The sequence below is a fragment of the Chelonoidis abingdonii genome, chromosome 21, assembly GCF_003597395.2.
Source record: "Chelonoidis abingdonii isolate Lonesome George chromosome 21, CheloAbing_2.0, whole genome shotgun sequence".
Taxonomy (NCBI): domain Eukaryota; kingdom Metazoa; phylum Chordata; order Testudines; family Testudinidae; genus Chelonoidis; species Chelonoidis abingdonii.
This window is the reverse complement of record NC_133789.1, coordinates 7,529,022-7,541,704: the sequence shown is the minus strand read 5'-3', so window position 1 is coordinate 7,541,704 and position 12,683 is coordinate 7,529,022. Positions and strand designations below refer to the sequence as shown.

The window sequence follows — 12,683 nt, the reverse complement described above, 5'->3', positions numbered from 1 at the left end:
CGCCTGAACTCCTGAAGCTGGCCACGTGGGAGCCTAAAGCCAGCTAGCCGGTCATCCGGCCGGATGCTGTCTCAGAGAGCCGGGGGGCGGCAGAGACTCTCTCCCCGTCAGCAAGTGGCTGATGTTATCTGCTGGGTGGAGGGCGCTGGCTGGACAGCTCTATGCTACGCAGGCAGTGGCGGGGTGCATCCCGCCTCTCTCTGAGCAGGGGCAAAGGTGGCATTTGCTGGATCGGCTGCGTTCAGCTACCAGCGGGGAAGTGGACAAATATGGGCTAGGACTGACACCAGGACAATTCCTGTTGGCTTCAACCTGGCTGGCTAGTCCTTTATCACAGCAGCACACTAACCGGGGGTGGGGGTGGGGGAGGGGAAGCGGGGGCACTGTGCAGATGAGACAGAGTCCCAAAGAGACTAAAATCCAAATGGAGGGCAGGAGGGGAAACTGAGGCACCAGGCAGGGAAGTGACTTGCCCTAGTTCGTGCTGCAGACCTCCGTGGCCCTAGGCACTGAACAAACACTCAGTGAGGGAGAGCTCCAGCCCCCAATTAACACAGAAGCAGAGAGACGCGAAGCGGCATCTGGGCCAGGCCAGGTCCTTCCCCACTGCAGAGCAGCCTGGAGAAGCTGGGACAGGCCTTGGATTCTCCACCAACTAACAAACCAGAAGAGTTGCTTCGGGCCCCTTCCTAAGTCTGTTTTTACCAGACTCCTAGATTCTGCCAGTGACTCCTCTAGTGGCAGCTGCCGGCCCTACCTGGTACCGGGTCGCTACCACGGTCGTGCTAAATAACCTTGCTAGCTGGGTTCCCTATTAACCTTTTCCCCTCTGAATCAGAGGCTCGCCCTGTACAAACATTGACGTTGTGCCATAAGGGGTTAAGGTACATTGGAGAATAAAGCAGGGTCTGGTGGTCTCTCTGGTGCGACTGGCAGTCGGGACTCTGTGGTTCTATTCCTGACTCTGCCATGGGCTGTGTGACCCTGGGCAAGTCATTTCCCTATCTGCCTCAGTTTCCTCTTCTGCAAAGTGGGGTGGATGGTGTTAACAGAGAGGTTCTGGGGCTTGTGCAATTACTCTCATGGGCCCGCAGGTGGAAGGTGACGCGGAAGGATAACGAGCTGATACTTTGCTCCACAAGTGGGCAGCCAACAAGAGCCTCTTGCTTTCTTGGGAAGCACCAGATAAAGTGGGGCCTCGGACCAAGGAGCTCCAACTCCCAGTCCCTGGCTCCGAACCCACTCTTAGACGCCACCGCCTCACCTGCAGCCAGACCCGACTTTATTATCACAGCCGTGTCTAGCGTCCCTCAGCGGAGCTCAAGGTGCTGTACAGATGCTCAGAGAGAGACAGGCCCCCTCCTTAGGGGCTGCCCCAGCTTCGGTTCTTCCAAAGGGCTGGTCAGGACTCTGGAGGGATTGTCTTCCAGACGTAATACCCATTGATACCATGGCCTTACACCCCTGGAGCGGGGATACAGATAGATCCTCTATCTAAGCCCATAGCCCTCCCGGCACTATGCACACCCCAACCGCCCGCTCCCCTCCCAAACCTCAGCCCATTTGGACAGTGATTGTTATTCCGCCTCTGGAGGTGAAGCCCAGAATGGTTCGGGTTCAGAACCCACCCCCTTGCTGGTCATTGATTTAGCTCAGCCAGTCTACTTTCCTGCTCTGCTTCTCAGCTCAGCAGAGCCCCGGCGTGGCAGGGCAGTTCCAGCCACGCTGTTCCAGTGGAGAGGGAGCGCTCTTGTATTTGTGTGGGAGTGTGGAAAGGGGTCGGTTCGTTCACCTATCGAAGCCCGTGGCAAATCACTCATCCCCTTTGACTGGAGCAGATCGGGCTCTTGGGGCTGGCCTGAGCGTAGGATGGAGGCTTGCAGCATAGGCCATGTGGGGCTACTCTCCCCCAGCGCCTCTCGGGTGCGCCAGTCTGGCATCCCACCCACTGGGGCCCGCAGGTGCTGGGCACCAGATGGAAGAGGCGCTGCAGCAGAGGGGGTGGGCAGCAACCAATGGGTGCAAGTGGGGCAGTCTTCCCGCGACACCTCACGAGTAATCAACTCTGACCCTTTTCTAATGGGGGAAGCCTGGCTCAGTGGTTAGGGTGCTGACCGGGTGCTCCCGAGCTCAGCTCCCTGCTTTGCTGGGTGAGTCACTCCAGCTTGCTGTATTACCAGTTCCCTGTCTGACAGGCAAGAATAGCCCTGTCCTGCTTGGGGAGTGCAAAAATGCCACTTCTGACTGCTATGGCACCGCCCCCTGCCACGCTGCACATGGCAACCCTCAGGCCAAGCCTCTCCTCTTTCCATAGCCCAGCGGAGTGCTGCTGGGATGGGACCCGCTGAAGACAAGTGGCAGTGGAAGGATGGCAGGAGCAGGGCCGTGACTCCCATCTGACGAATGATGCATTATTGGTTGAAGCGGGCTGAGATTTCCCAAGTAGCCTAAGGGGATGAGGTGCCTACTCCCTGAGCCCGCCAGCCTTAGTATTTTAACGGCACTTGGTTGGCAACACAGGATGCTCTAGTCCTGCTGATGGGCTCCAAATGTGTGATGATATCAGGGAGACATGTAGGATGACCAGATGTCCTGATTTTAGAGACAGTCCCGATTTTGGGGTCTTTTTCTTATATTGGCTCCTATTACCCTCCACCATCCTGATTTTTCACATTTGCTGTCTGGTCACCCTAAGCGTGTGTGTGTTTGCCGGGGGAGTGCTCTAAATGTCCAGGTGGGACCCAAGAGGTGAAGGAACAGTGAGCCGGTGGCAGAACTGGGAATAGGACCCAGGAGTCCTGACTCCCTGCCCTCATGTAGTCCTTAGATCGACACTTTCACCCAGACACCCACCTCCAAGGCAGTGTCCTCTCTGCTTGGCTTCCCAGTCTCCTCCAGCTCCTCAGAAATCCCCACTCCTCCCTAACTTTTTCTCCTAGTGAAGGGTACATTCAACCCTGCAGCTCGGGAGCCTGGAGTGAGTCTGGCTGAGTGTGCACAGACACACATGCCAAGGCAGGGATAGGACTTGACCTGCAGACGTCGGCTCTCTGCACCTGGTTGCGGGCCGGCGCGACAGCACACATGAAAGGAAACCCAAAAGAAATATGCCTATCTGAATTTGCAGGAGGGGAAATGGCGGGAGGGGGAAGAAAGAAAGAAAATGTGCACAGAGCAATCTTGCAAAGTTAGCAGGCCTGGGCTAATAGAGTTCTTGCTGGCGGGATCACTTAAAGGAAAGCAGAAGAAAATTTTGCACATACATGGAGGCTTCCCAGTGCCAGCAGCATAAAGCACTGGAGACATTTCAGCGTTCAGATTAACTGGAGGGAAAAAAGGGGAATTTAATGCAACCCATGTGTCTGTTCTGTTGATGCAAGTTAACTTATCCCAGATGCCTTGTGTCTGCTCCAGTTATCCCAGCAGAGAGCAAACAAAACCCAGGTTCTCCTTCCCCAAGATCAATTCCTGTTCAGCTTTGTTTTTCTATAGGTCCTACTTTTAGTCCACCTGGTGGGAGTCAGCTCTTGGGCCATGTTGTAAAACACCAGGTGTATGAGGGGGATGTTGGAGTTGAAATCTTGCAGTTGGGTCTCCTGGGATTCCAGCCCAGTGTGGAGAGACTGGATCCTTGAGTCCCACTTTCCTTCCCCTAAAAACATCTCAGCCCAAGCTCCCAATGTCCCGTACACTTGTCAATCCCCATTCGAAAGCCATGAGTCACCCTTGGAATTCCATACAGGTGATGAATCTCACCCATCTTCCATGGTGTTTCTTCCCGCACGTAGCTTTTGGCAGGAGCCTGAAACTTTTTCATGCATTGCAGGACTCAGAGTGGATTTGCAACCTTTCTGCCCTACACCAGCGTGAGTCAGGAGATATCGCTCCTGGAATCAGTGGTCAGACCGGCGTGAAGACCATGGGTTATTTCACAGCTGCAGGAAAAGGAGCTGGGCGTCTTTAAGCTAAGCCACCTCTTGAGCACTGTAATTTCTCAGCTGTCAGGGCATCTTGCGGCCAGATCCCCAGCTGGCGTAAGTTGACTTCAGTGGGGCGACACCAGTTGACACCAGCTGTCGACCTGGGTCCTGTTGCTTTTTTACCTTGTGTCATTTCCTGGTCCCTCGAAGCCAGCAGAGAGAAAGGGCTTCTCTGGGATGGCAATCCACCAGGCTATTTCACCTCGCTGTGTTTTCCATCCTCTCAGGCCCCCAGGGACTCTCTGAAAGGGGGCGCGTTCCTTGTCCTCAGGAGGATTTGGGACTGCAGCAGCCCGTGTCCTGCTTATACCCCATGAGGAAATATGGGGAGTGGGAGGATGGTTCTGGGAAGCAGGAGCAGGAAGTGGACTCCTGCAGCTACCAGCTCTCTTCGGCTGGTGTCCAACGCTCTGCCCCATGCAGGTCCCACATCTCTGCTTTGCTCCATGGGCCTCGGTTGTGGCACGTGTGTGTGGGGTGGGTTGGGGAGAGGCAGCGTATTTCAAGGTGGGGGGGGCGTCTAATGAGATACCCCAACTGGCGATGTTGCAGGGCTCCACGATCCACCCCCTCCCCCGACGGGATCTTCCTTCTAGATTTGGTGGAGCTCCAAGGGGCCGAAAAGGGCCGAGCACCTGGGCTAACTCCATGGATGTGGGACAACAGTGATGGATTTGGCACCAACGGAGACATTTTCCGAAGAGCTGGGGGCCAGATCTCCCAGGGCTCAATACCTGCAAAGAGGGCCAGATCTCTCAGTGCTCAGCACCTACCATGGGGGGCCTTTTGTCCAATGAACCTGGCTTCCATTTAGGCAGCTAAGTAAGGGCCAGATTCTCAAGAGAACTCAGCACCTGGCAGCTCCCATCAGGCGGCAGATTTTCCAAGGAGCTCAGCTCTCCCCTTGCAGACCCCGTTGGAAAATCTGGACCCTGAGTTTCCTTATTAAAAGGAATCCAAATGCAAGGATTCCACCGGGCTTTGGGTTCAGAGCTTTGGACACAGTCGGGGTGACACCATGAAAAAGTCACCTTCCCATCAGAGCCCCTCGCAACAGAGAACTCCACATGCAGAAATCAGCATATATTTCCTGCTTCGCCTCTGTTTATTCTTTCTGTCCCTCGGATTCCTTTTCCTAAGCTCCTGATGGCTTTACCAGTTTTTTGGGGGGGTATTTTTCTTTCCTCGCTTGTGTTCGATTCCCTCCCAGCTCTCACTCTCTCTGCAAAACCATTGCATTCCTGAAACAGCCACGATCGTTAATTCCAAATGATGAGGTGGCGTCTTTTCTTCCCCACCCCCCGTTCTCTCCCTCTTTCTTTACATACATATCTATATAAAAAAGATGACATTCTTTTCTTTTCTGTCATGCTGCAAAAATTAAAGACACATCTTCACCCTGGCAGGCCGCCAGGTTTTCCAAGTTCCGAAAGGCACGATTGGAGGAGATTTCGCCTGCAACGTGTCTTGGGTGCATAGATACAGGGTTGAAAGCTGGCCAGAGAGTTGTGTGTGTGTGTGTCATTGAAACCACCCCTTCCACAGATCGCTGCTTTTGGTGGAGCTCTCTTTGCATTTAATGGCAGCCTATAAAAAAACTGTAGCATTCACCATATGATCCTCTCTCTGTCCCAATTTCCACGTGTCTTTTTCTGTTGTTGTTGTTCGCACAGAGAGAACACACACAGGCATTAAAAAAATACTTAACAAAAAAAAATAGAAATGCAAAATTTCTTAAACCACTAGGGCAGTGAGTGTGCGAGTCCTCACCCCAGACTCGCTGGAAGGCGCATGAAGAACGGGGGGATTAGGATGCTGCAAACGTTCTTATCTTATTTTAGCATTGCCTAGCCTAGGGCCTGGTTCTCTGCCGGGTGGCATCCGGGGCAGTTGTTTGCAGCAGTGTGAAGTGGTCGTAAAGCCTACAACCCCCCCACTGTGACCTGGGAGCAATCCAACCCCCCTTTGCACCAGCGTCAAGGAGGTTGTGTCAGATTGGAGCCCCCACAACAAAATGGAGCTGATGTGTGTTGGGTGACATGGCAGTCGTGGGCTAGATCCTCAGAAGGTGGGAAGAGTTGTAGCTTCAATGGAGCCACATTGCTTTACCCCTGCTGGAGGTCAGGCCCATTGACGCTAATGGAGCGATGCTGATTTACCCCGCTGGGGGTTGGGCCCATTGATGCCAATGGAGCGATGCTGATTTACCCACACTGGGGGTCAGGACCATTGGCTCCAATGGAGCGATGCTGAGTTACCCCAGCTGGGGGTCAGGCCCATTGACTCCAATGGAGCGATGCTGATTTACCCCGCTGGGTGTCAGGCCCATTGACTCCAATGGAGTGATGCTGATTTACCCCCGCTGGGGGTCAGGCCCATTGGCTCCAATGGAGCGATGCTGCTTTAGCCCTGCTGGAGGTCAGACCCATTGACTCCAATGAAGCGATGCTGATTTACCCCCAATGGGGGTCAGGCCCATTGACTCCAATGGAGTGATGCTGATTTACCCTCGCTGGGGGTCTGGCCCACTGATGCCAATGGAGCGATGCTGATTTACCCCTGCTGGGGGTCAGGCCCATTGACTCCAATGGAGTGATGCTGATTTACCCCATGGGGGGTCAGGCCCATTGACTCCAATGGAGCGATGCTGATTTACCCCTGCTGGGGGTCAGGCCCATTGGCTCCAATGGAGCGATGCTGATTTATCCCCGCTGGGGGTCAGACCCATTGACTCCAATGGAGCGATGCTGATTTATCCCCGCTGGGGGTCAGGCCCATTGACTCCAATGGAGCGATGCTGATTTATCCCCGCTGGGGGTCAGGCCCATTGACTCCAATGGAGCGATGCTGATTTACCCTCGCTGGGGGTCTGGCCCACTGATGCCAATGGAGCAATGCTGATTTACCTCTGCTGGGGGTCAGGCCCATTGACTCCAATGAAGCGATGCTGATTTACCCCCAATGGGGGTTGGGCCCATTGACTCCAATGGAGCGATGCTGATTTACCCCCGCTGGGGATCAGGACCATTGACTCCAATGGAGCGATGCTGATTTACCCCCGCTGGGGGTCAGGACCATTGACTCCAATGGAGCGATGCTGATTTACCCCTGCTGGGGGTCAGGCCCATTGACTTCAATGGAGCGATGCTGATTTACCCCCGCTGGGGGTCAGGCCCATTGACTCCAATGGAGTGATGCTGATTTACACCAGCTGGGGGTCTGGCCCATTGACTCCAATGGAGCAATGCTGATTTATCCCCACTGGGGGTCTGGCCCATTGGTGCCAATGGAACGAAGCTGATTTATCCCCGCTGGGGGTCTGGACCACTGACTCCAGTGGAGCGATGCTGATTTACACCAGCTGGATCTGGCTCTCAGATGCCTATCTGCTCTAGAAGGAATTTTGAGCCATGCCAAATAAAATACACATTTGGGGTGGGGGCTGCTGCTTAATATGATCATCTAGGGGCCAGATTCCGGCCCCCATTGCTATCTTTGGGCCTGATCCTCAGGCCCTGATGTCATCAGGGCTTTTATCATCGACTTGGGCAGACGCAGGATGAGATTCTTATTCTGCCCGTGAGTTCAACAAAGCCAACAGGACTAAGGATTCATGGAGAGGGGCCGGAAGGATCTGGCCTCTGGAGCACAGAGAATATTTACAGGGCCAGCTCCTCGGGTGATGTAAATTGGCACCGCTCCGCCAGCAATCCCATCAGCTATACCCAGAGATGACCCCTAGGTACATCCTTATGTTATGGCTAAAGGCAAACTTAGCATTCTCCTTACCAAAAAAAAAAAAGTGCCACATTGTCTAGATAACCTACAAAGAATTCTCTGCACTCTGTGTTTTCCTCTGCCCCCTTTTTTTTACTAAAGATCCGGCAGTCTGCTATTGCCTGGTAAACATATATATTTTTTGTGGGTAATTATAGCCTCTAAAAATTGCCCAGTATAGTATGTATTATTGTCAGGGTGCGTTTTCTTTTTCCAACCAACGTGGCTCTTCAAATGTGGAAACAGCTGTGGAGCCCTGCCAGGAAGAAAGAAAGAAAGAAAGAGCAAGCTTCTTTGCTGTAGTTTAGCCAGTGGATTAGAAAATCCACCTTCAGTATTTCAGCAGATGAAACCGAAGTTCGAACCCTCTATCTTTAGGTGCCGTTGCATTCTCACTGAGATGGCACCATGTTTTCTTTTTGAAGTGCAGTGTCCCACTTTCTGGCAGCTGGGTGACTTTTTCCTTTACTTTGCTTTGCCGAGCGGCTGAGAATGAAATGTTACAAATCAGGGACTTTACCAGCCCATTGAACTCTCCATCAAGACAAACAACAGGGCTTTTTAATTTATTTAGGGTTTCACATTATTTCTGCTTTTAGAAAAACACCCACAAGCAATTGTGTATTGCCTTACTGCTCTGTGCAACGCCTGTATGCAAGGTGTATATTGCAATATATACCTGGGTATAGATCTACATCGATATAGCTGTTAGATCTATATATACACACACAGAGTTAGGGTTAATGAACAATTATATTTATGATGTTTAATGTCCCATGTGCATATTTGTTCTAGATGTTAAAGACATTATTTTGCAGAGCTTAATTCTGTGAAATTACAGCATTTTTCCAGTGGTTCTGTCTCTCTCTTCTCTCTTTTTTCCTCCTCTTCCTAGATCCTTTCAAACCTGGTCCTTTTCTGTCATTTCCAGCATGATTTAACAGCCAAAGGGTCCCATCGGACAATGTTTTAATACAGTTTTTGAGCCTTTACTCGCAATTAACAAAGGATTACGGTTATTTCAAAAACCAAAACAAGGCAGGTTTCCTGCTAGAGAAAGCCACAGCGAGGCAGGGATTCAGCTCACTCCCCCGCCTTATCTGGAAGTTGTTTGCAATTCCCACCCGGAAAAACCATTGTAAACGCTTTGAGAAATGCAAAAGAAAAGGTGATAATCTCTGCCCCCAAACCCCTTTACTGGCGAATCCCTGGGACACCTAGAACCCATCGCATTCCATCTGGTGGTGCCACGCAATGGGTTTCCACTCTGGTCAGAATTGTTCCTAACGAACCACTCGTCCAACCTTCTAACCTGTCGAAAGCAAAGGGAGCTACTGCCCCAAAAGAATTTTCCCCTGGTTTCCTCCGGGTCCTTTTCCGTGTCCCTAGAACCCAGCACATCCCTTCTGTCCATACAACCTGCCCTGCCAATGTAGAGGATCCAGTGATTTTTGGAAGTCTACATAGATGAGTCCGTATCCTTGTGATTGGGCTGAAAGGGGGTTGGCTATTGCCTCCCAACTTGGTGTGTGTGTGTGTGCATGTGTGTGTGTCCCCGCCTGGGACTATGTTAGCTGAGCTCCTCTGATTGGCTGAGGGGTTGGTCCAGGCTCCCCTCTGCACTGAGAGGCAAGCTAGGTTGGGACCCACCTCTCTGGGATGCTGGATCATATAAAAAGGGAACCTAGGCTCTTGGAGAGTCAGTAGGAGGTTTCTGCTGGGGTCTGGATTGGAACTACATAGTCAGATCATCCCTGTATGACTGGACTCTAAAACAGACCAAAGGGGCCCAAAGAGTCTACATGTCTAATATTTAGACATGTTCAGCTTTGTGGATTCTCGGTTACTGCTGTTGATAGCAGCGACTGTACTACTCACCAAAGGCCAAGGAGAAGAAGACAGTAAGTAAAAAACTTTCTCCTAACTTTCTGTATGAGAAGTAGAGATGCATTGTCTGTTTAAGCAGTTTTCCCTATGCACAGGGGGGAAATGTAACCTTGCACTTCAGAGCAGAGGGATGCAAAGTTGGACTGGTCTGCAAAGAAAAAGTCTTGAGTGAGATTGCAAAACTTAATGCCTTTGCATGAGTTGGATGGGTTTAGGGGGGGAATTTTGCATGCTTTTCTAGTTAGGAAACTGCGTTTGCAAGATCTGGTTATGGAGCTGGGGAGAAATGGTTGTTTTTTTAAAGGATTGTGTGTCTTAAAATGGGATGGGGTGTGCTGGCAAGAATTTCTCAACCTTTACAGAGCCTTTGGAATTGTGTGTTGGGGGGTGAGGTCAGAAGGGGATTGAATGTGCGGCTCAAAAAGTGGGAGTGGACAAATGAAGTATTTGTTGATGTCCGTTCTTCCCCCACTGAAGCTGCTTGGTGGGGGGAAACATCCCCTTCCACAAACAAAGTTAACCAGCTGCAGAAGGGAACTGGGCGTGTTCATTATGTTCTGTGCAGACAAGTCGTATCAGTTAGAAGCTGTGAGATGCCTTGCCAAGTTGATGGGGGGGGAGCAGCACAATCAGCCTCTAGGAGGGGTTGTCATGGGAGGGAGGCTAAGGCTGGCTGGGGAGGGGGAAAGCCAGTTATGGAAAAGCCATTGTGTGCCTTGGAAAGCGAAGGGAGTGGGGAGCGAGCCCGGGGGCTGGAGTTTTCTGATCTGCAAAAGCCATCAGGAAAGGATTAGAAAAGTCTCAGATGATTCATCAGGAAAATGTTTTAGAAGCGCAGGAGTCTAGACATCACTTCACAGACAAAACCTCCTGGATGCTAAGGAACTGGATGCATGTTTCTGCAGTGAAGTTTCATGGTGGGGGTGGGGTGGGGGTGTGTGTCCCATGGCGACCTCTGGTGGCCATCACCTGGCCTTGCTCCTGCAAAGCCCTCTCTGGACTGCGTCGCCACCCCCTGGGGCCCATTGGGAGCCCTGGGACTGGACAGTGCTCCCCAAAGGGGCGATATTTCCAGGGTCAACTGTGGAATAGGTTTGCTGAGCAAACTTTCCCCCATCCCCATGCTAGGAGTAGATCCTGCTGCAGGCATTTATCTAGCCTTGGCCTGCCACCTACAGGCGGAGTGACTGACTGCACCCCCACTGCATACCCCGCGGGTGTCAACACAGCAGTTTCCTGTCGCAAAACCGCTGGCTCCCAGGGACTCAGCCAGCAATAGCATTATTTTTTTTTAATTTAAACTAGACATGAGAAGTTGGGGACGACAGAGTAGAAACATCTGGCCTTCCACCGTGATCCCGCCCTACGGGATTTCAGACGCGAGGAGGGTTCATCTTGTTTGTCTCCCCACAGTGGGGGAACAACGCCGAGATTTTACCAAACCCGAAACCGGCGTGGAAGCAATTCCATGCTGAGAAAAACAGCCGGCCTGCTTTTCTTTCCCATCACGGGCTTCTTTTTATTGAGGCCATCTCCTGCTTTACTGAGTCTGATCCATCGCCACCGCCTCCCAGACCTTGCCTGCCTGAATGTGTCATATCCTGAATCTAATTACAACCCAGCCTGCTTGGCCTCGTATCCCACCCTGGTCTCATTTGCCTTCCCACCCAAACCATTTTCACTTGATCCCATTTCCCAAGCAACAGACAGAATAGATTTCACTGCCCCGCCTTGCCCCTCCACAGAACGGCTTGTCTCTGGACCCCTGCCTCCCTTCTCCCCCACCCCCCTCCTAGTCCAGCCCTCTTCCCTCTAGGAGATTTTGATTTGGCTTGGCCTAGGCTCCAGCAAGCTGAGATTATAGTTGGATGTAACAATTGGCTGTGGGTTTTGTTTAAATTCCAAAGACACTGGAAATAGTTATTGTCGTGTTGGCATGTTTCCTATGTCATGGAGCTGCGCTGATGAGAAGCAGATGAGTGTATAAAGGTTCCAGGAGAAGGGAGGGGGCAGGAAAGGCCTATGTTGGGGGAACTGGACAGAAAAGAAAAACGCCTTTGGATAAAAAAAACTGAGTCTAATCAGCCTCTTTGTCCCTGGATTGGGGTTTCCTCGCCTGCAGCTTCTGGGCTAGGTCCTGATTCAGTTCTTTCGCTCCTGAAGCCCCCCCTCCCTCCCGTTTCTCGTTGTCTCTCTAGTTCCATCTGGAAGCTGCATATATAACGAACAAACGTACAGCGAAGGAGAAGTGTGGAAAACTGAATCCTGCCAGCTCTGTTTGTGCGACAATGGGAACGTCCTGTGCGATGAGGTGACCTGCGACGACGTCTCAGACTGCCCCAATGCCAAGATCGAGAAGGGAGAATGCTGTCCTACCTGCCCTGGCGCTGATGGTACTGACTGACACTCGTGTGCATACTCTGTCTGTCTAGCCTGATATAAGGTGCTAAGCACCGGAATGTGTTGGCACCAGATACAATCAGCTCCTCCTACACATGCAGAGACAGGGAGGGGGTTGGAGACCAGGACATCAGCAGAGCCTAGCTTGGAGACCTGCTAGCTTCATCATCATCCCTGGTGAAGCTAGAGCTCTAGCTATGGCATCACAGATAAGGCATAGCAAGCCTGTTCTTCACCTTTGAGCTTCTAGGGCATTTCTTTCTAAAGAGACATTTCAAACGGGACTGATTATTTCTTGGCGGAGGTGCCCAGGGGACCGGCATAAGCTGTGGTGGACACAATTATGACCTCTCCTTAGCATGCATCACGGTCAGGGAGACAGTGAGTGAGACATGCAGATCTTTTGCAGATAGAACATTTGTGCATCTTTCTGCCAGTCATGTTACTTAAGTAGGTGTTACTTAAGCAACAGGGGTGCATTTTGCTGTCATTTATACCAGGAAAGGGTGCAGCATGGGGATGGGTTTTAGAGAAGCATACAACTTGACCCTTTTAAATGATCTCTTGTCCTTCTCTCTGCAGCCTCTCCAAAAGGCACTGGAATAGAGGTAATGACACTCCGCAGCCTTCCTCCACAAA

General features: G+C 51.8%; 1 protein-coding gene across 1 annotated transcript in view; it reads left to right on the top strand.

Annotated features, from left to right (window-relative positions):
* Window positions 1-9,472: 9,472 nt before the first annotated feature.
* COL1A1 (collagen type I alpha 1 chain) overlaps window positions 9,473-12,683 on the top strand; it is a 32,554-nt gene continuing 29,343 nt past the window's right edge. The window contains exons 1-3 of the mRNA XM_032791513.2: window positions 9,473-9,658; window positions 11,843-12,037; window positions 12,627-12,652. Coding sequence (XP_032647404.1) covers window positions 9,577-9,658; window positions 11,843-12,037; window positions 12,627-12,652 — 303 coding nt within the window. The 5' untranslated portion in view covers window positions 9,473-9,576. The remainder of the gene's footprint in view (window positions 9,659-11,842; window positions 12,038-12,626; window positions 12,653-12,683) is intronic.